Source organism: Eptesicus fuscus, chromosome 10, assembly GCF_027574615.1.
Source record: "Eptesicus fuscus isolate TK198812 chromosome 10, DD_ASM_mEF_20220401, whole genome shotgun sequence".
Taxonomy (NCBI): Eukaryota; Metazoa; Chordata; class Mammalia; order Chiroptera; family Vespertilionidae; genus Eptesicus; species Eptesicus fuscus.
In genome coordinates, this window is record NC_072482.1 from 93453388 (window position 1) to 93472864 (window position 19477).

The 19477-nt window shown below is 51.9% G+C and overlaps 1 protein-coding gene across 3 annotated transcripts in view; it reads left to right on the forward strand.

The window, feature by feature from the left end:
* Positions 1 to 19477, forward strand: part of ZDHHC14 (zinc finger DHHC-type palmitoyltransferase 14) — a 182502-nt gene that overhangs the window by 128358 nt on the left and 34667 nt on the right. For all 3 annotated transcript variants that reach the window (XM_008154669.3, XM_008154670.2, XM_028129870.2), the window contains exon 3: positions 12341 to 12499. In XM_008154669.3, the coding sequence (XP_008152891.2) occupies positions 12341 to 12499 (159 nt within the window). The remainder of the gene's footprint in view (positions 1 to 12340; positions 12500 to 19477) is intronic.

Sequence of the window (19477 nt, forward strand, 5' to 3'; positions counted from 1 at the left end):
GTCTGCCTTCCTCAGTCTCCCCTGGGGCAGGGGTGAGTGAGGGGCCTGGTCACTTGGCTCTATGTAAACCCCGTGGAGTTAGGGTAAGGGCACAGAACCCCGGAAGATCCTGGAAAGGGGTTGGATGGGGGAGGGCCCAGCACCAGCCCAGGAAGAATGAGGAAGAAAATTGGTTCATTTGAAAGAAAGCTCACCCCTTCCCAGACCCAAGAAGATACCATCTTAGCAGCCTTGGCGGCAGGCGTGCAGGTGAGGAAGGGGCCACAGAGAAGTTCTGCCTGTCTGGGTCCTGGCCCTCCGGGGCCTGCCAGGCGCCGGTGTGTGGCTGAGGCCCGGAGCTGGACTTCTTCCCAGAGAGAAGGAGCTGAGCCACCGTCCTGGGGGGACCGCAGGCACCTGGCGCAGGCCTTGCCTCTGCTCCCCATCAATCGTGCCACCGCGGCTCGCACCCTCCTCTGCGCGAGTCCCACGCGTGCTTCTCTCACGACTCCGTGGAAGAATCCCGTCTCCACCGGCACAGGTGCTGCCCCCGGAGGAGCAATGGAGAGTGGTCTTTTCTCCCCACGTCCCCTGCGTTTCCTCAGGACAGACCGTGACAGACGAGGGGACGTGCCAGCTGCCCTGCTCCCTGTGCCCTAAACGACTCCCCAAGGATCCACTTGAGATCCTTGATGCCCCTTCCGCCGCCACCGCCCCCGTTTTAGAAAAAAGAGACATTTTCTCTTAGATGCGGCTGACCGGGTTTTGCCATCACGTATGGCAATCCTGCAAAAACGAACAAAAAGGTCAAGTTCTTAGGAAAGAGCAGAGAGGACAGCGTGGCACACGGGCTGCCTGGGTCGTTGCGGCTGGTGTGGACCTGGGGCCGACTCCCGAGTCCTCCTGGAGGCGACAGACCTCGGTTGGTGACTACAGGAGATTCTGCCCGCTTCTCTCCACAAGTGCAGAACGTTCCGTACATGTGTGTGGCCATCGTCTAACCTGGGGTGACATCTCCCGAGACATTTAATGAGAAATACCCCTGGCTGGCGGTTTACTGGTAGTTAGTACTTTAACCGCGCACCCTCGGAAGCACTGCGGAGAATCAGAAGAAACCTGGCTGGGTACTGGTAGTTAGTACTTTAACCGCGCACCCTCGGAAGCACTGCGGAGAATCAGAAGAAACCTGGCTGGAGGCAGGCACGCTCCCGTGAAACCACGGAGGGCTTTTTCTTAAGTACAAGGGACAGTTATTCCCTCTCAGCTCTGGAGGCTGCAAGTGCAAGATCAAGGTGTCAGGCAGGTCCGGCTTCCCCGCGGCCTCTCTCCTTGGCTTGCAGATGGCCAAGAAGGCTTTTTTTTCTTTTTTTTTAACAGAGGAACATCGATGAGAATAGGTGACTGCAGGGCAGGGTGTGTGGTCTCTGCATTATTGACCATCTGGGCCAGAGGATTCTCTGGGTGGGAAACATCCTGTGTTTAAAGCGTGTTCAGTAGCAAATCCCTCCCCACCACCCCCTCGATGTCACTAGCACCCCATCCCTGAGCTGTGACAATAAAATTATCGCCTGACAGTGCCCAGTGTACCCTGGGGTCGAGAACCCGTGCTTCAGTGTAAGCTGAGTTTGTGAGAGGGAGCCTGGGTCTAGGAGAGAATCAAGAGAGATTAGTCACAGGCAGTTGTCTGGAGAAAACAGATCTTACCATCAGGATTTCGAAAGACGTGAGGATGGGGATCAGAATTGCCTAAGGGGGTGGCATTTGGGGGCCGGGTGGGGAGACCACGAATAGGAGAAGAGAGGTGTTGTTCAGAAACTGGTGACTGAAGGGAAATGCAGGCACCCACGTTAGATTTCTTTGGCTGGCGGGGGGTGGACCAGAGTGAGGGGTAATGATTGATGGACTGGCCCGTGTCGGACAGGTAATAGCTGCTCAGTCCAGAGCTCAGCAGGCCCGAAGGCAGAACCAGGAGAGGGTGAGCATGGCTAATCCTTACCTAGCACACACCACGTGCCCCGCAGTATTTCATGTGTCCCAGATGTTAATGTCATCCTCTTGGCAACTGTAGGAGAAAATGAGGCACAGAAAGAACAAGTCACTTACAACAAAAAGCCTCTCTGTGAGTAAGTGGCAGAGCCATCGTCGCCACCGCAGCGATCCATCTTGTTGCAAGACCGTGTTCTTACCCCTGCGCTGGGACAGGGGTGGAGAAGGCCGTGCGGGGCGATGGAACTCTCGCCACAGGCCGCCGAGTGGGTCTGAAGTCCACGTGGTCGGGAAAAGAAAGGCTGAAATGAAGATGAAGAGTCCAAGCAGACAGCTCAGTGCTGCCAGCCCCAAGGATCGGAGCAGGGAGGGCGAGGCTGACCCTGCGGCCGGCCTTCGGCAGGAGGTGGCCGTGCGGCCTGGGCAGGCCTGGGCTTGGGGGCGGCTGCGGAAGGAGAGGTCACCATCTCCCGAGGGACAGACTAGGAGAGAAAGGAAGGCTACGCACCAAGGTTTTTGACTTCCTAAACCAGCACTACCCAATAGAAATACATCATGAGCTACAAATGCAAGCCACACACGTCATTTTAAACGTTCCAGAAGCCACATTTTATTTTATTTATTTTAAAAAATATATATATTTATTGATTTTTTACAGAGAGGAAGGGAGAGGGATAGAGAGTTAGAAACATCGATGAGAGAGAAACATCAATCAGCTGCCTCCTGCACACTCCCTACTGGGGATGTGCTCGCAACCAAGATACACGCCCTTGACCGGAATCGAACCTGGGACCCTTCAGTCAGTAGGCCAATGCTCTGTCCACTGAGCCAAACCAGTTAGGGCTAGAAGACACATTTTAGTAGTAAAAGATTTTTGGATTTTTGGATTTTTTACACAGGTGAAATCCATTGTAAAGATATATTTTGTTACCCAGTTTTTCACTATGTTATCATTTGAACATGTCATCAATATTTCGAGAGTTTGGAGATACTTTACATTCTCCTTTTCGTACTACATCTTTAAAGTCTGGTGTGTATTTTACACCAGCAACACATCCCAATTGAGACTAGACACATTTTTAGTGTCAGAGAGCGACCAGTGGCGGGGACCCCGTATTGGACGGCGGAGCTCTACGCCCCCAGCTGCTGTTCCGGAGAGCGGCTGGTGATTCCTCTGAGCTGGTGGCTCCCGTGCCACCTGCCTCCCGTTCGCTGCCTGGTGTGCGAGAATGCGCTTGCGGTTCCTTTCCCACCTGGGCCCATGCGGGTTACCAGAGGGAACTGCCTCAGAGCCATCCATCGCGCAGGGAGCCCCCGACGGGCCATTCAGTGACCATCGTGGCCTGTCCAGAGCCCGGCATCCAGCCGTTACCAACTCCGAAGGAAAGCAAAACCAATAACTTCGGTCTGAAATGGAATTCAAGTGTGTGGGAAGGAGGAATTTCTAATATGGGGAAGGCAGCAGCCCATCGATAGAGAAAGATTGGATTCAGGCTAAAGCAATGCAAGACAAAGAATTGTGTTTGGGATTTTATTTCTTCTGTCTGAGCAATTCATTTCAGATCCTCAGGATTCCATTTTTCCACTTGGCTGCACAGGGTGGTCTGGGGAGTCGTTACTAAAGTAAAAATTATTGCTATGGCACTTTGCCAACATCACCCAGTGAACTTGGGAGTGTGAAGCCATGTGGCGGAGTTCACATAATGTGGGGTGGAGATTCCTCCTCTGATGGAGGCTCCTGCTCTATCCCGGCCGAGCCAGAGGGAGGAGCTTGCTCAGGAGGAAACATCTGGCGATGGGGAGGGCCGCAGCGCCCGGGCACCAGGGCTGGGTGCCCCTCCGACTCGGAGAGAAATGGAGGTGAGCCCTCCCCATTCTAGTCCCGCTTCAGCGTTATTACAGCCCCAAACACCAGCGGTGGGGCGGCCTCCCGCGGAGCGCTCCGAGACACAGGCCGTTGGCAGCTGCTCCTCCCTGATGACGGATGGTGGTTGTTTTCTTCCATCGTATTTTAGTAACTGCTTGCACATGTGGCAGTTATGGGCACAGAGAGTCTGATGGCGATTCCGGAAGCACACGGCACAGGTGACTCACCGGACGCAGTGGCCGTCAGGGGCAGTGCCATCTCTGTGGCAAGCGATTCCACCCAGCACCTGGCTGCCTGGCAGCCTCTTGGACCAGGTGTGAGAGACCGCATTTGGCTACCTTCTGATGCTCTCTTTTTTTCTTAATACATTTTTATTGATTTCAGAGAGGGAGCGAGAGATAGAAACACCAATGATGAGAGAGAATCATTGATCAGCTGCACACCCCCTACTGGGGATTAAGCCTGTAACCCCGGGCATGTGCCCTGACTAGGAATTGAACCTGTGACCTCCTGGTTCATAGATAGATGCTCAGCCACTGAGCCCCGCCATGGGGCTGATGCTCTCTTCTCCCAGGCAGCCCAGCTTCCCTGCATGTGCCCTGGGGACCTCACTCTGGAATCAGCCACTCGCTTCTTCCTGTTGGTATGATTGGCCATCGGAGCCGCTCTGGGCCTGCGCCGGTGGGAGGAACCTGCCACCACCGTCTCTGATGGAGAGGGGGAGCCCCTGTCCTGTCGCAGAGCGCACCTTCGTGGAGGAAAAGTGCTGTGCATACTTCATGGACACTCCATTTCTCAGTTAAAGTGGTAGTCCACTCACTGATTTCACTGTTCTGTGTTTCCTCATGTCAAGCTCCAGGTTGCCTTGGATATTATTTTGCAGTGCACCAGTTACCAATGTTTTGCACAGAAAAATGTCTGGGAGAAAAGATGTTGAAGACCTAGAATTTGTTGAAGGAGCAGTCTTTCCAATTGTATCGCATTTTAGAGCTGCATGTGGGAACCAGAATAACAAGATGATGGAAAAAAGCCAGTGTAGATGCAAAAAAAAGATGGGGGTGGGGTTAGACAGGGTCTCCAGCCAGCAGGGCTGACCAGCGGCACTGTCCAGGACTGAGGCTGGTGAGGACCCCTGGTCTGGCAGAGATGCTGTGGTCCAGACCCTCCGGGAAGGGCGTGGGCGACAGGTCAGGGGATTGTTCACTGCCCACGCCCTCTCCCCTTCGTAAAAGAGCAGCCGAGGGCTGTAAAGGCCGAACATCTAGGTCAGCCAGGCTGTGGGGTGCAGTGCAGTGCTGGGACTGTTCTAGAAGCCTGAAGAGTGAACCATGCGGTACCATGGGGGCTAAGGGGCTCAGGCATCCGTCATCTGCATGGAGCCACCCCGGGATCCATTAGTGAGGTCAACTCCAGGGGCGTGCGTGCTTCACGCTGAGAATACCGAAGGGTGGGGGCTCACAGGTGAAACTGGCCTGGAAACAAGGAATTCCTCGGTCACATTTCTTCTAAGAAATTGACGGAAGAATTGAGACACTCCTACCCTGCTGAGCAGATGCCTCAGAGCAACAAGCATCCCATTCTTGACAAATAAAACTGTTCTGTGGTGCTCTCAGCTGACATGTAATGGGAGTGGGGCGGGAGCTTCATTGGATAATCAGAGACAAACGCATAAAGATTCAGATTGTCATTCACTCTTCATGCCAACCAAGCTGGGGACCAAATAAATCACTATTTGTCAGAAAGGAAGGAAAAGTCAGAGGTACCTGTGTCTGAATGGCTGGAGGGAGAACGGTGGGCATTTAGGAGTTGCCTTTTATATTATGCATGCCTGTTTTTACAATATGTACAAATGGTGACCGTTACCTGCTAACCTCTAGAAGTGGAAACTCCATTTGTTTCTCATCCAACCCAGGCCCACAGGTATTTAGTGAGTTGTTGGCCGTCGCTGTGAGCGTGGGAAAGAATACAAAGGAAAGGGAAATTGTTTTGTTTTTGTCAGAGTCTAGACTGTGCTGTTATCGATCACAAGTGCTTCTAGTAAATAATTCACCTGAATCCTGTTCCTCGCTTACACTTTGTTTCACGGCACCTGCAGGCCTTTGTGGAAGTCCCGATGCACAGTGAGGGCAGACAGCCACTCCTGCAGTCTGGGTCGGGGTTAGGGGAAGCTCATTCTTGGCCTTTTTCCGACCTGGCACCAGGCACCTCACAGGGTGGGGCCTTGGCGGGCCGCTGTGGGGGAGCTCCTGTCCGTAAAGGGACACGTCCTCGTGCTGCATCCGAAGTCGGGGTGCTTGAACCATTTCATTTTAGTCCCTGCGAGGGGGACGGTGTTGCATTAGGGTGTTGAGCTAATGGTGGGCTGGATCGAGGTCAGCAAGCACTCACTGAGTGCTTACCGCCAGTGTACCTTCAACCCATCTGCAAAATACAAGACAGGTGTTCACGGACAACGTAGGCAAGTCATTCAGTTAATTCATATTTAGTCACATGCCTTTGAAGAGCACAAAGCAAAGTGGAGTCTAAAAGTTGGGGAACACGAGCCCTGTACGGAGTCCTACACCCCAAAGCAGTTGGGAACCTCATCAGTCATCTCTCCAGCTCCCATTGTATAGATCTGAGAAGTTACGTCACGTGGCGGTGGCACAGCGTGGCCGATGTGACGGGGTCTGCTACGCCCAGGAAAATGTTTCCCCCGGCTTTCTCCTGGCGCAGTATCTGGACAGTGCTTCGCAGAGGGAAGATGCAGTGCCCAGCATGAAGGCACTTCTCCTAGAGGTGAAGGTTAGGCTGAGGTCATCTGGGCTGTGACCTGAGTTTGTGGCGTGGCCTCGTCCAGCCCCGTGTGGCTGCCAGAGGCCCAAGAGGAGAATTAAACTTCCAAGAGTGACCAGGGGCCCGAGATGAGTCACACAGCTTCCGTCCTAAAGAGCTTCAGGGACGAAAAAGAGTCCGGAGAACATGTCGCTCACAGCCAGTCTTCAGGAGGGGTAGAGAGGACATATTTTTAAAACCGTTGATGAAACCTATGAATTTATAATTAGCTTTTGAAGCAGCAGAGGTATTGCCATTGACGTCTAACTTTATGAACTGTAGGGAGCCAAAACTATCCCAACCCCTTTTGCAAATGTGTGCCTTTTTCCAAATTCTTTTAAAAGTCATCTTTTTGTTGTTGTTCATTGCAAAATAATATAGGTTGTAGACATCTTGAAAAGCATAAGAAAGAATTTATTTAATTCTTTATTTTTAATGAATTTATTTATTAATCCTACCAATCAGAGATCTCCATGGTTAATATTTTGATGAGGCCTTCCAGTATTTTTTCTCTGCATAATACATTTTCACAAAAATATGGATTCACATTGCACATTATTTTGAAAACAGATTTTAATATACCATGAACCATTCTACTCCGTTAATAGGTGTATGACCATATATCATAACTTGTTTAACCACTTGCTTCTTGTTGACATTTACTGTAAGTTGTTCTCCATCCTATGTAATAAAAGGCCAGAGGCCATAAGCATCATGACCAGATGACTGCTCGACCAGTCGCCATGAGGTGCATTGACCACCTCTCAGTCCCTCTGCCGCGGCCCACAGGCTCCAATCGCAGCAAGGGGCTCGGCCCCTGCCGCCATGGTGGCAGCCGCCTCAGCCCTCACAGCCCCGGCTTTGTCCAGAAGTGCGGAAGGACGTCCGGTCTAATTAGCATATTATGCTTTTATTATTATAGATATATGTATATGTACACACACACACACACATATATATATGTATATATACACTTTTGGAACTTGCATATAGATGGGTAGGTAGATAGATACTGATTGGTTGATATTAGTCACTGAAGTTTCTTATTCATTTTAACCAATCTGGGTTCACTAAAGAGATAAGAATATGTGATCATAACAGAGAGCATGTTTTTCCTTTAAAATAGAGTGTATTTATAGATACTATGTACTAGTTCTGTGCTGGCATCCTTAATTTTCTTTTCCTTATTAAAGATAAAATCATATCTCATTACTGTACAGAATGAGATGTAAGCCAGTTCTTGCACACAGGTCTTGGCTGATGCCCTCGTACTAATGCCACTCAGATTTCAATAAAAAACTATCAGGTTTTCCTGGCAATAATAATGAAACACAGCCCTGCCCTGGCATGATTTCTAGTGCCCAGTTCTTACCTTCGTTCTCATCTACTTGTCTTGCAATATTGCAAACACTGACCTCCCAAATTGATCTCTATCATCATATAACATGTACTGGTTTCTGATAACGCGGAAGCTGTGCCTGTGGAGTAGAAACACACAAATATTTCTAGCTTTGGCCTCCGTAGAAGAATCGATTTTCATTTACACAGCACAGCAGTTTTGTGTGTGTGCTCAGAGGACTCTCACAAAATTGGAGGCAAATGAAAACTTTGCAAGGACATAGCCACCTTTATTTCTTTCACCCTGAGGGAAAGGCGTGGGCACCCGTGTGGAAAATATAATCTGGCAAAATATAAGAGGGTCATTAATTTTCATTTAGCTATAAGCATATTTTGGGTTAACTCGGTTAAAATTAAAAAGGTCATAACTGCTAAGCACTTTCTTTTTCTTTAGTTGCATTAATTAGTGAATATATATAACAGACACCCCCTCACCCCCCAAAAAAGAGCTTGTGGTAGCTGTGACCATCTTAGCATCTGTCCAGCCCAGAGACCAGGTTGGGTTCTGGCCTTCAGCTCACTTTATGTCAAAGGTTTAATCTTTCGAAAATGTCCTTTGGAACTACAGGGTCACTAGTTTGTCTCAAGGTGTGCTATCGAACACTCCCTCCTCCAAGTCATTGCCGCACAGAACTAGGCGCCCTTAGTGGTCCTTCTAGGCCAGTGGTCGGCAAACTCATTAGTCAGCAGAGCCAAATAGCAACAGCACAACGATGGAAATTTCTTTGGAGAGCCACATTTTTTAAACTTCTTCTAACGCCACTTCTTCAAAATAGACGCGCCCAGGCCGTGGTATTTTGTGGAAGAGCCACACTCAAGGGGCCAAAGAGCCGCATGTGGCTCGCGAGCCGCAGTTTGCCTACCACTGAGCTAGTGGATGCGTTTGTCATCCCTGCTTCTTAGAGCATCTCCTTGACAAATCACTGTTTAAACCTCTTCTGATCAAATTAACACAAATATTATTGGTTGGGTTCTGGCTCTTTTTAAACCTGTATCTGCTTTCTAGTTTTTCTACCCATGTTTGCAAGAGCTAAACAGACACAGTAGGTCTCACAGCGACATAAGGCTGGGAGGCACCAGGTCATAATTAATTCAGGCCCCAGTGGTACCCAGTGGGCACCGGTAGAGATCTGACCTTCACTTTGATGTGTTCAAAGCCAGTCATTTCACCCTGGTGCTCAGGGAAGTACCACATCCTTGGTTGAGATCCTTTCTCTTCCAGTGTAGATGCTTTGAGAGCTCAGGGCCTGTCCAGATGTCTCTGCATTTAGCACCATCCCTTAGGGCAGCCACAGGGGTGCCAGGCTGGTGGGGCACATGCCAAGAGGGTGTCCTGCTGGGCAAGGCCACCGAGAGCCCTTGGGATGGTGCCACAGCAGGTTAATCATTCTAAGCAGAAGGGCTGTCCTCAGGAGGTAAAGTAGGAAGTCTGCTCCTCACTTCTCCACTTCCGTGCCCGCCAGACTGCCGTCTCCCCCTCAGGTTCACCTCTCCTCCTCTCCTCCTCTAGCCTGCTGGTGGAACTTTAATTTTCCCTGAATAGTAACCACTCAGAATGTTCCCCTTGCCAATGGGGTTGGTATTTTCCAAATATCAAAGCCTTGGTCTAAAGGGCTAGGGACAGGTTTCGGGGCTCTGAGAGAGGGGAGGGAGATAGAAACATCGATGATGAGAGCAAAGCAGTGATCAGCTGCCTCCTGCACACCCCACACTGGGGATCCAGCTGCAATGCAGGCCTGTGCCCTGACCGAGAATCGAACCATGACCTCCTGGTTCCTAGGTCCACACTCAACCACTGAGCCACGCCAGCCGGGCTCTGAGAGCCTCTTAAAGAAGATTGGGGCCGAAACCGGTTTGGCTCAATGGATAGAGCGTCGGTCTGCGGACTGAAATGTCCCAGGTTCGATTCCGGTCAAGAGCATGTACATTGGCTGCGGGCACATCTCTGGTAGGGGGTGTGCAGGAGGCAGCTGGTCGATCATAGATGTTTCTAGCTCTCTATCCCTCTCCCTTCCTCTCTGTAAAAAATCAATAAAATATATTTTTTAAAAAAAAAAAAAGAAGAAGAAGATTGGGGTGAAGGGGAGGGGCCTGAAATTATCCCATGTGGGTTGTGGATTCTGTCAGTGAGAGGGTGGCCCCGCTGGGGTGGCTGCGGGGTCGCTCTGCAGATACCACCAGCTGTTCTAAATCACCGGGGTCTCCCCGGGAAAACGCTTGGGTGGCTGGGAGTGATGTGTGAAGCGGCTTCCTGTGAGCGAGCCACGTGAGTGTGTTTGGGTCCATAACCAAGAGGAATGGGAGAGTAAGAGGCGTGGGTGATGTGTGTGTGGGGGGGAGCACCCCCAGGCCCTCAGACTTCCACATGCACGAGCCCCAGGGGTCTTGGCAAATGTAGATTCTGCGGCGCTACTTCAGGGGCGTCCCGACCTGCTTCTCTGCCGGGCGCCGGTGTGTGGATGCTGCCTGGACCCCGCTGGGAGTGACAGGCCCTGCAGCCGTGGTCCTCAACATTGGGGAGCCTTTCCACCCCCTGAGGCCAGACTGTCCTCAGCGATGAAGTCGGCCTCTGAGGGCCGGCCGGATGTGGGCAGTTTTGGAAGCTCTCCACTCACTCTGCCCAGGCTGAGGGTGTGGGGGCCGAGTGGGCGATGGGACTCCATCCTGCCTCTGGAAATTTACCGGATGCATGTGGCAGGGTCGCTGTCTGCGTGTCCTTCGAGGGTGTGTGGACTCAAGTGCACAGCTGCCTCTCTGCAGCCCCAGGCCTCTCTGCCTCGTTCTCCCGTCAGTCCCGGCCGAAGCCCGCACGGGTGTTCTCGCTGTTCGCCGTCACCTGCGGCCTGTTCCGCCCGCACAGCTAGCTGCCCCAGTTCTCCCAGGCAACCTGCTAGGGCTGTGAGGGTCTACACGGGATCAGCCTGGGGGTTTTCCCTGCCCGTAGAGCAGGGCTCTCCATCCTGCAACATCGGAACCACCCCCGGAGTCTCTGATTTAATGGGTCTGGGAAGGGTCCGTGCATCAGGGGAGTTGGGAAAGCTCCCTGTGATTCTAACATGAACTCAGGGACCAGAACCAGGCTGTAAGATAACATGGCACTCAAAAATTAGATGTATTTCTATTGTCCTCAACATTTAAAAAATGATTCTAAACAATAAGGTCAGACAATAAACAAAACATAGACATTATTTTTAAAATATGCACTTAATGATTACATGTATACACATATACTTATTTATTTATTTATTCCCCACAGCCAATACCTGGTGTTTTTGAGGAGGCCAGTGGGCAAAATGAAGAGGTATTTGAGCTCAGTTTGCAGTGCACCAGAGAAAGTGTTCCTGACGTACTATCGTTAGGGGCAAAAATAGAATATTGGGGACTAGCTATGGTTATAAGAAATATTAATTATGCTGTTAACTCTGATTGCCTTGTGCTGGTTAAAGAAAGGACATTCTAACCTGGCTGGGAATTGTACACCCCCCTCCCCCAATGCGGTCCATTCTCACTCAATAACTGCCTATTATCATGGAAAGATTAACAACCTAGTTGCCCAAACAGTGGCGTCCCACCCCAGCCTGCATTGCCTACTTCCCCAAGTAATCTTTGTCCTACCCTATCTAAGCAGCTGGCTTATGGGGGGCTGCAGAGCAAACTTTTGTGGGTGACCCGCTGCTCTCCCATACTGCCAGCATATGATTCAACCCTGTCTCTGCTGAAATGGCTCAAGTACTGACAGGTAGCCCGGACCCCGTGGTTGTCCAGCTTCACCATCACCCACAGTGTTATTAGGGCAGTGCTAGCTGCTGTAACGGGTGAAACCACACCTTTGGATAGTTAACACTGGGCAACAATGGAACAACGCAGCCCCGTGAAGGGTTCTCCGGGGTGGTCTTCCTGGCGTGGTCCGTCCTTCAGGGCCCAGGTTTGTGGCTCCACGGTGTCCGGAGAGCGGCAACCGAGGAGAGAGAAGAGAGTGAGCAGGACTCTGGGCAGGTGCCCACCCTCTGAGCAGTGCCCGCGTGCTGGCACCCCATTGGCCAGAGCTCAGTCACGTGGCCACTCCCACCTGCCTGGACTAGTAAACAGTCCCAAGCCCTGGCAAGGAGCTGGGAGCCTAGGGGACAGCCAGCCCTCCGGCCCTCAGCGCGTTTGTGTGACCAGTGTCAGGAGACGCCCAGAAAGGCACAGGTACCCCGAGGCCGGGAGGGCAGACCCCAGGCCCCCGAGGTGCGAGGGCCTGCAGAGGATGTGCTCTGTTAAGGGTGTATGCTCTTTTTCTTCTTTTCTCCACAGATATCGCAAACGGCAGCAGTTCAGGGGGGTACCGCTCGCCTCCCAGAACCAAAGAAGTCATCATCAATGGCCAGACTGTGAAACTTAAATATTGTTTCACCTGCAAGATTTTCCGGCCCCCTCGTGCCTCTCATTGCAGCCTTTGTGATAACTGCGTAGGTGAGTAGAAGCAAAAACCGCCTCTGTTCCCGGCTCAGATGCTTGTGCCAGAACGCCTGTGGCTGATGGAGTGGCCGATTGCCTTTGCTCAAAGCGTGTGTGCGTCCCTGTCATCCTGTGAAACCGAACACTCAGTAATCGTTCATGTTTCCATGTCTTTGCCTCCTGCCGCTGATCCCGTTCTCCGAGCCGAGCGTTACCAAACCCTGTATTTTTCTCCTTCACGTCCTGCCACACCCCCTGTCCCAGTGCAGTGCCGAGGCCTTCTCCCTGGGCACACATGCCAGGGGGTTCCTTGTTCCCTGGAGCTGCCCGATCAGCAGGCACTTGACATAAGACCACTTCACCCCGAGGCCCCGTTGCCCAGTGAGCGGCTGCGGGAATTGCCGGCTGTGCTTTGTTGGTGCTCCCACGTCCCCCGGGGGCAGCGGGTGTGGGGAGTTGGAGGCATTTGAAGCGAAGGAGAGAAAGAGGGACAGAGGCCGGGAGACTTCCGGGCCTCCAGTTAGGATTGTCACTTTTCCCGGAGGCCACCGAGACCGCCCGTCTGCCTACTGGCGTTCCCCAGGACGGACTAGGGGACGGACTGAGGGGGCACAGTGGAGCCCAGCGGTCCTCGGTTGCAGGACTTGGCCCTGCTGTTAGGCCACGGCGGCCCACACAGGGTTTCTACAGTTCACCGGGCTCCCAGCCCCTTGTCAAGCACTTCCTGTGCCTTCAGACTGAGAGCTGCTGCCCACACGCACAGAGCACGTCCTTTCCTGGCCCGAGCCCCTGAGAGACGAGGCTGGCAAGGAGATGGCAGCAGACCCAAGGCACAGGGAGGGCAGTGAGAAACGGACGAAGGCTTTGCACACCAGGGAAGGCCCTCGTTTCTCAGCCCCATACCTGCCCCTAAGAGACATATCCAAGGACATTCCTGAGCAACGAGGCCCTGAAACCCCGTTACCTCATGCAGAAAGGATCCAACGCCTCGGAACAAACCTCAGTAACACATGATCGATTGCCAACATTCTTTCTGAGTCTATCAGAACAGGTAGTCTTAATTCTCCTTGGGGAAAGTAGAATGGTATCCTGCTGTGCAGAGCCGTTTTCCTTTTATTTATCTGAATGTACTGTATTCTAACTTGACTCCTCTACGGTTGGTTAGAAAGGCCAAGATTCCCCTCTCAGGCCTTGTCTCGGTTGTATTGGCCTCCATCAACCACCGGTAGCCTTGCCCCCAGCGGGACGGCGTGGGATTCTGTTCAGTCTTCCCCGGTGGGAAGTAGCCTGTGGTTAGGAGCCTGGAATCTGGCACCACATGGCCTGGATGCAGATACGGACTTTGTGACAAACTACTTCAGCTCTCTGTGCCTTGGTGTTCTCATCTCTAAGTGGGGTCCATAGCAGTCCCTTCCCCATGGGATGGCTGAGGGAATAAATGTGGAACACACGTAAAGCACTTGGTGTGTCGCGAACGCTCTGGAATTGTTAGCACCGTCGCGTGATTAGTGCTGATACTTTTGGTTGGCTTTCCCTGGACAGTTGCTTCATCTCCTACAGCCATCTGCGGTGGGAGGACCAAAACCCCCAGTCCTCCACGTGAGGGCACATCAGGGTGTCCCCTGGGACGCAGCCTGCGATAGCCTTTGTTTGGTTTCTCATACCCTTCCTGGCGACTCCAGCTCATGCCCATTTTGAGGACATTTTTAAGCCCACACATCACAGTGGCTTAAGTATCTTCAGGGGAACAGTCTGTAGGGATTTTCAGAACCCTATTGGGGGCTGTAATTCTGCTGTTACGTATGTTATGCGATGGAATGTGTGTACGTTACACTTTTTCACATAAAACCTTCTGATTTGCACACTTCCCTGGAGTCTAAGGACTTTGTCCAGTTGCTGCTTATGGTAGGGAGGTAACTTCGAACCCGAGGGGTTCCTGGCCACCTCCTCCTCTTCGTCGTTTGTGGGATGTTTACTAGACACCTGACTGTTTCTGCTCATTCCTTTGTACCAGTTGGTCTCAATCCTCCCCGTTTCCTATTTCTAGGCTCAATTCCTAATCATGACACAACTTTCTTCCCCGTCTCACAGTGTTTTAAAAATCCCTTTGGGTTATTACAAAACACTTTCTAAAAGGTCATATAGTTCTCTCATTTGTTCCCTCCATCGCCCATAGGTTTACGTGTTCCTTAAAGAACCCCGATGAATTAGATGTAAAATCCCCTTACAAAAGGAGGTGTCAGCCCCCGTGAGCGGTGCCCTTCTCCTCTGGTGTAACTGCTGCAGACAGCATCCTCTCTCGTAGAAACCACCAGCTGAGAACATCAGAGTCCCCAGTCTGGAATAGCCAGGAGCCCTCCTGCAACCCACCCGATGCATCCCAGTCACGCGGCAGTCAGCTCTCCACAGCCAAGCATGCTGGGCGCCTATAACTGGGAGAACAGCGAAGGGGAAGGAGAGGAAGGGGAAGGTTTGGGGGCGGCTTCAAGAGGAGGAACATTTGTCCAGCCAGCGTGGCTCAGTGGTTGAGCATTGATCTGTGAACCAGGAGGTCACGGTTCGATTCCCAGTCGGGGCACATGCCTGGGTTGTGGACTCGATCCCCACCCAGCTCATCAGTGATTCTCTCTCATCACTGATGTTTCTATCTCTCTCTCCCTCTCTGAAATCAATAAGAATAAATATATTTAATAAATAAATAAAAAGAGGAACACTGGACCAAAAGCCCATTGCCAACAGCTGCCTCTAAGCATCACGTGATGGTCCTGGGGCTGAAGCTTGGCAAACCCCCGCTCGGGGGCCCGCACCGTGGGGGAAGGTGAAATAAGTAGCATCCAGCTGACTGTCACACACAGCTGCTCATAGCACTCCTGGAAAACCACACGGTGCTTCCGACCCGTACAGCTCTGGTTTCCCGTTCACTGAGCTACGTTCCAGCCCTGCGGGGACCCGTTAGCAGACCAGCGAGGTGGGCCTCCCGCCCTCGGGGAATAGCGTGGAAGCAGGTGTCTCCGGCTGGGAGGTGTAATGGCAGAGTCGGCCACTGTTTTATTTTTAGATGGAAAGTTGTTATTTGAGGAATCCTACTCTTTGCGGCCAGGGAGAAACACACAGGCATGTGCTGAGAGCTGGGGCTGCCCCTGGCTTCCCTCCCCTTCATAACGACTGGGTTTGGGTTGATCCTTCTAGGCTCACAAGTAACCGTAGCTTTGCGCTGGGAGCGGAGAGAGGGAAACGCTGTTTCCCAGACGGTTCGGGAGAGTGTTGTACTTCGCTAAGTCCTTTTGAAATGAAAGCAGGTGGCGAGGGGTCTGTGCCTCAGTCAAGGACGGAGGAAAAGCTTTCCTGGCAGGTGAACTCTGGTGCAAACACAGAACCTGTTGGCAGAGCCCAGTGACGGGGCCATGGCTCTGAGACAGACGCAGGCCTGAGTCCTGGCGCTGGCGTTGAGTAACCTGGCACCCGGGCAGGAGATCTGACCACCCCCGCTGTTCCCACCCCTGCAGACGGGGCTTACCCCGTGCTGCCTCCGAGGTGCCCTTAAGGGTTAGGGGAGACAGTGCCCAGCAAGCACCCAGGACAGCCCGGCACCCACACCGGGCTCAGGACTGCTTGTCGTGAATGCTGCTGCCACGAGTAACGGGACAGATGCTGCCGCAGGCTCCCAAAGGCTGCAGGCGCGAGGCTTGTCCCCACGGTGGCCGCGCCCCGTTTCTGCAGCCTGGCGCCATCAGGTGATGTGTCGCACTGAAGTGGATCTCCTCTCTCTCCCTCACTTCGGCACCTGTTTCCGTCTCGTTCTCTCATCCTTTCTCTCTCTGTGTTGTCATCACGTTGCTCTGGGCACTCGAAACGGAGTGTTTGGGTTGTTGTCCATCCGGCACAGCCAGCAGCTGGGCGGTGGACCAGCTCTGCCCTCGCAGCCCCTAGGCTCCCTCCGTGGCCAAAGCAGAGTCACCGGGGCCTGGGAAGCACGCGTGCACCGTGAGGTCCTCGCAGACTGACGGCGCGCGTCCTGAAATCCCACAGGAGTCCCCACCCCTGCCCTGACCAGGGGGCTCTGGGCCAGGGCCCAGCTACCTTTGGCCAGGCGGAGGCAGCTTGGCCTGGAACTGAGAGGTGACCTCCGAGCTCAGCAGCCGCCTGGCCCCAGACCCGCCCTGCCTGGGAGGGGCCCTCGGCACTGCAGGCCACATCTGGGGGAGCTGGGAGGACAGAGAGCTGGTGCCGAAGCCTGAGGCTGTGGCAGCCCCTGGGGAGCTCAGCAGTGCCAACTCTTGGAGAGGGGCATGCTGGTCCCATTTTCTTCCGTCCCCCTCTCGTTTCTGGTGTGGGTGGCACGAAGAACCTCCAGGTGCCCTCTGCAGGGACTTGATGTCCTTTGCTCTTGTTTTTGGAAGAGCTTCACCATCGTCTTTAAAATCCTTATGTCCCCTCTCTCATTCCCGCCTTTGTTGCTGCGCTTTCTCTCCTGAACACCTCGCTCCGCGCTCTCCCTCTGCCCCTCAGCACCTGCCCCGTCCAGCTGCTTCCTGTGGGATGTGGGCCCCTGAGCTGGGCCTGCAGACATCCTGTGTCTGCCAGGCCCCCGCTGCCCAGGGAGCCCCTTTCTGCGTCCAGCTGTACCTGCACCAAGGTGTGCATCCGAGAGCTACCGTGGCAGCTGCCTCCATTCTGCGTGTGGGGCAGCACCTGGGGTTTCCTTTCACCTGTTTGGGTGGTGAGAGGACCCTTCACTTCCCATCGGAACGTCCGTCACTCGAAGGGAATGCAGTGACCTGGCACGTTATCCTACCAGAAGCTGGAACGAACAGGGCTGTGCTGTGCACCCTGGTCTCCCGGATCCTGGTTTTCCACTCGCGTTTAATGCGCACCTGTGGGTCCGGCACTGTGCTCACAGCTGGTGCATCTAAATAAAAGCAGTCCCCACGATCATTATTAATAGGAGAACGGAAGGGAGAAAGCATCATATGTACCAGGTTACAGGGTCGAAGAGAGTACTTAGAGTAAAGGCTACAGTGAACAATGTAGTCATCAGAACACATGTACCAGACAACACGGCGTCGAGATATAGAAAGTACAGTTTGTTGGGAAATGCAAGGGTAATTTGGTATAAACATATGCTAGTGAGAAACAGTAGCATAACTCCAGTTTGGGGGCTCAGATAAGCACACTTCAAGGAATAAAATGGTATCATTCGTAAGCAGATGCTGAACTTTGTTTCTGCAAAGTATACTTGCCTTTTTAAACTGTTTGTAGAACGTTTACAAAAAGTAATCATGAGGCCACACAAAAATTTCTAACTTTCTGAAAAGCAAGTGTTGCACAGGCTGTGTAGCTGATGACACAACAATAAAACTAGAAATCAACCACAAAGCTATAATACACAAGCCTAACCGATTGTAATAGTTTTTAAAACTTTACATCGTAACTCCTGGGCGACAGAAACTTCAAAATTGCAAGTACAGAATAGTTAGGGAATGACGATAAGAATCATGCAAAAGAAAACTATGCCAGTCAGAATTCTCAATTTTAAACACACAGAACAGTTAACCTAAGCAGAAAGCAGTTGTTTGGGAAACTTTCAGGTAGCTCATAGAAATGAAGGAAAAGGCTGGAGAATCGGGCTCGGAACCCAGGGAGAGCCAGGGAGAGGCTGGGTGGCTGCCCCAAGCTGGACACATTGGTGACAGGACAGCACAGGAGGTGCCAGGCCACAGGCAAAGTGTTTGTCCCCACCACTGGGCTCTCACTCTGCTGCTGACGTCCGCTTAGAACTGTGACTCTCTGGGAGGCCCATGGGTGCTGGCTTCGGAGAGCTGGCCAGAGCATCTGGGCCTGTTTCATTCTACAACCAGGCAGTGCCCCACTCCGCGTCTATAATGGGGTGGGAGAGTGGGGCCTTGCCTGGCACCTATTTTGGGGTTCTCCCCAAACAGGAAGTTTGCTTGGATGGTGGATGACCCATAAAATAAAAAGTTTTTAAAAGTCAAGTACAAAAAAAAACCGAACTTAGAAGCAAATAAGCAAACATAACATCCATCTCAAGAAGATAGAAAAAGAATGGCAAAATAAACCAGAAAAAAAAAAACAAAAAAAAAACAGGAAGAAAACAGTCACCCAGAAAACAAAAAAAGAAGCGAACACAGAACTAATTCTGTAGAAAACAAACAACAAAATGGTAAAGTTCTGGTGAAACTGAAAGAAAAGAACAAAGTGAAAATAGCAAATTCAAATGAGATAAATGTAGTTGTTTTTTACTTACTGGAAAATACACTATTTTGTAGACCAATTGACATGAGAATCTCAATGAAACATTGTTTTATGGGAAATTAGCCAGAGAATGACAGGAAAACTTCAATAGATGACTAACAGTGAAAAGCCGAGTTAATTGAAGAATTCGCCAGAGACGTGGCTCCCTGTGTTCTGAGGAGTGTTTCGAGCTGAGAGCAGCTGGGCAGCCTTTCAGCTCATTTCAGCAAGAGAGCAAACCCCAAAACCGGACAGCAATAAGATGCAAAACGGAAAAAAGACTCTCATTTATGAATGCACGTTAGAGCCAGCGTGATGGCATAGCCAGCTTCATCTAGAAAGGATTCGTCATTCTGACAGAGAAAGGTGTATTCCAGGAATGCGGTGATTTTTTAATGTTACTGAACCTATTAATTTATCAATAGGTCGGAGGCCGGAAGTGTGTGATTGTGATCATGGATACTGCAGCCTGGCACCTGTTTCTAACTCTAAAACTCGCAGCACCGAGGCTGGAGGCGTGGCCGGCAGAATCTGGGCTGCGTGACCTTGGTCCTGGGACATTGCTCCCGGGGTTCTGTCACCTCACCTGGCAAAGAGACTCTGCAGGCGCCATTCAGGTTACTAATGAACTGACCTTAAACTAGGGAGAGGACCCTGGGCTATCCATGGGCACACTGTGATCACAAGTGCCCTGTAGAGCAAAGATGGAGAGAGTGCAAGCAGGAGGAGGAGTAGCTCACG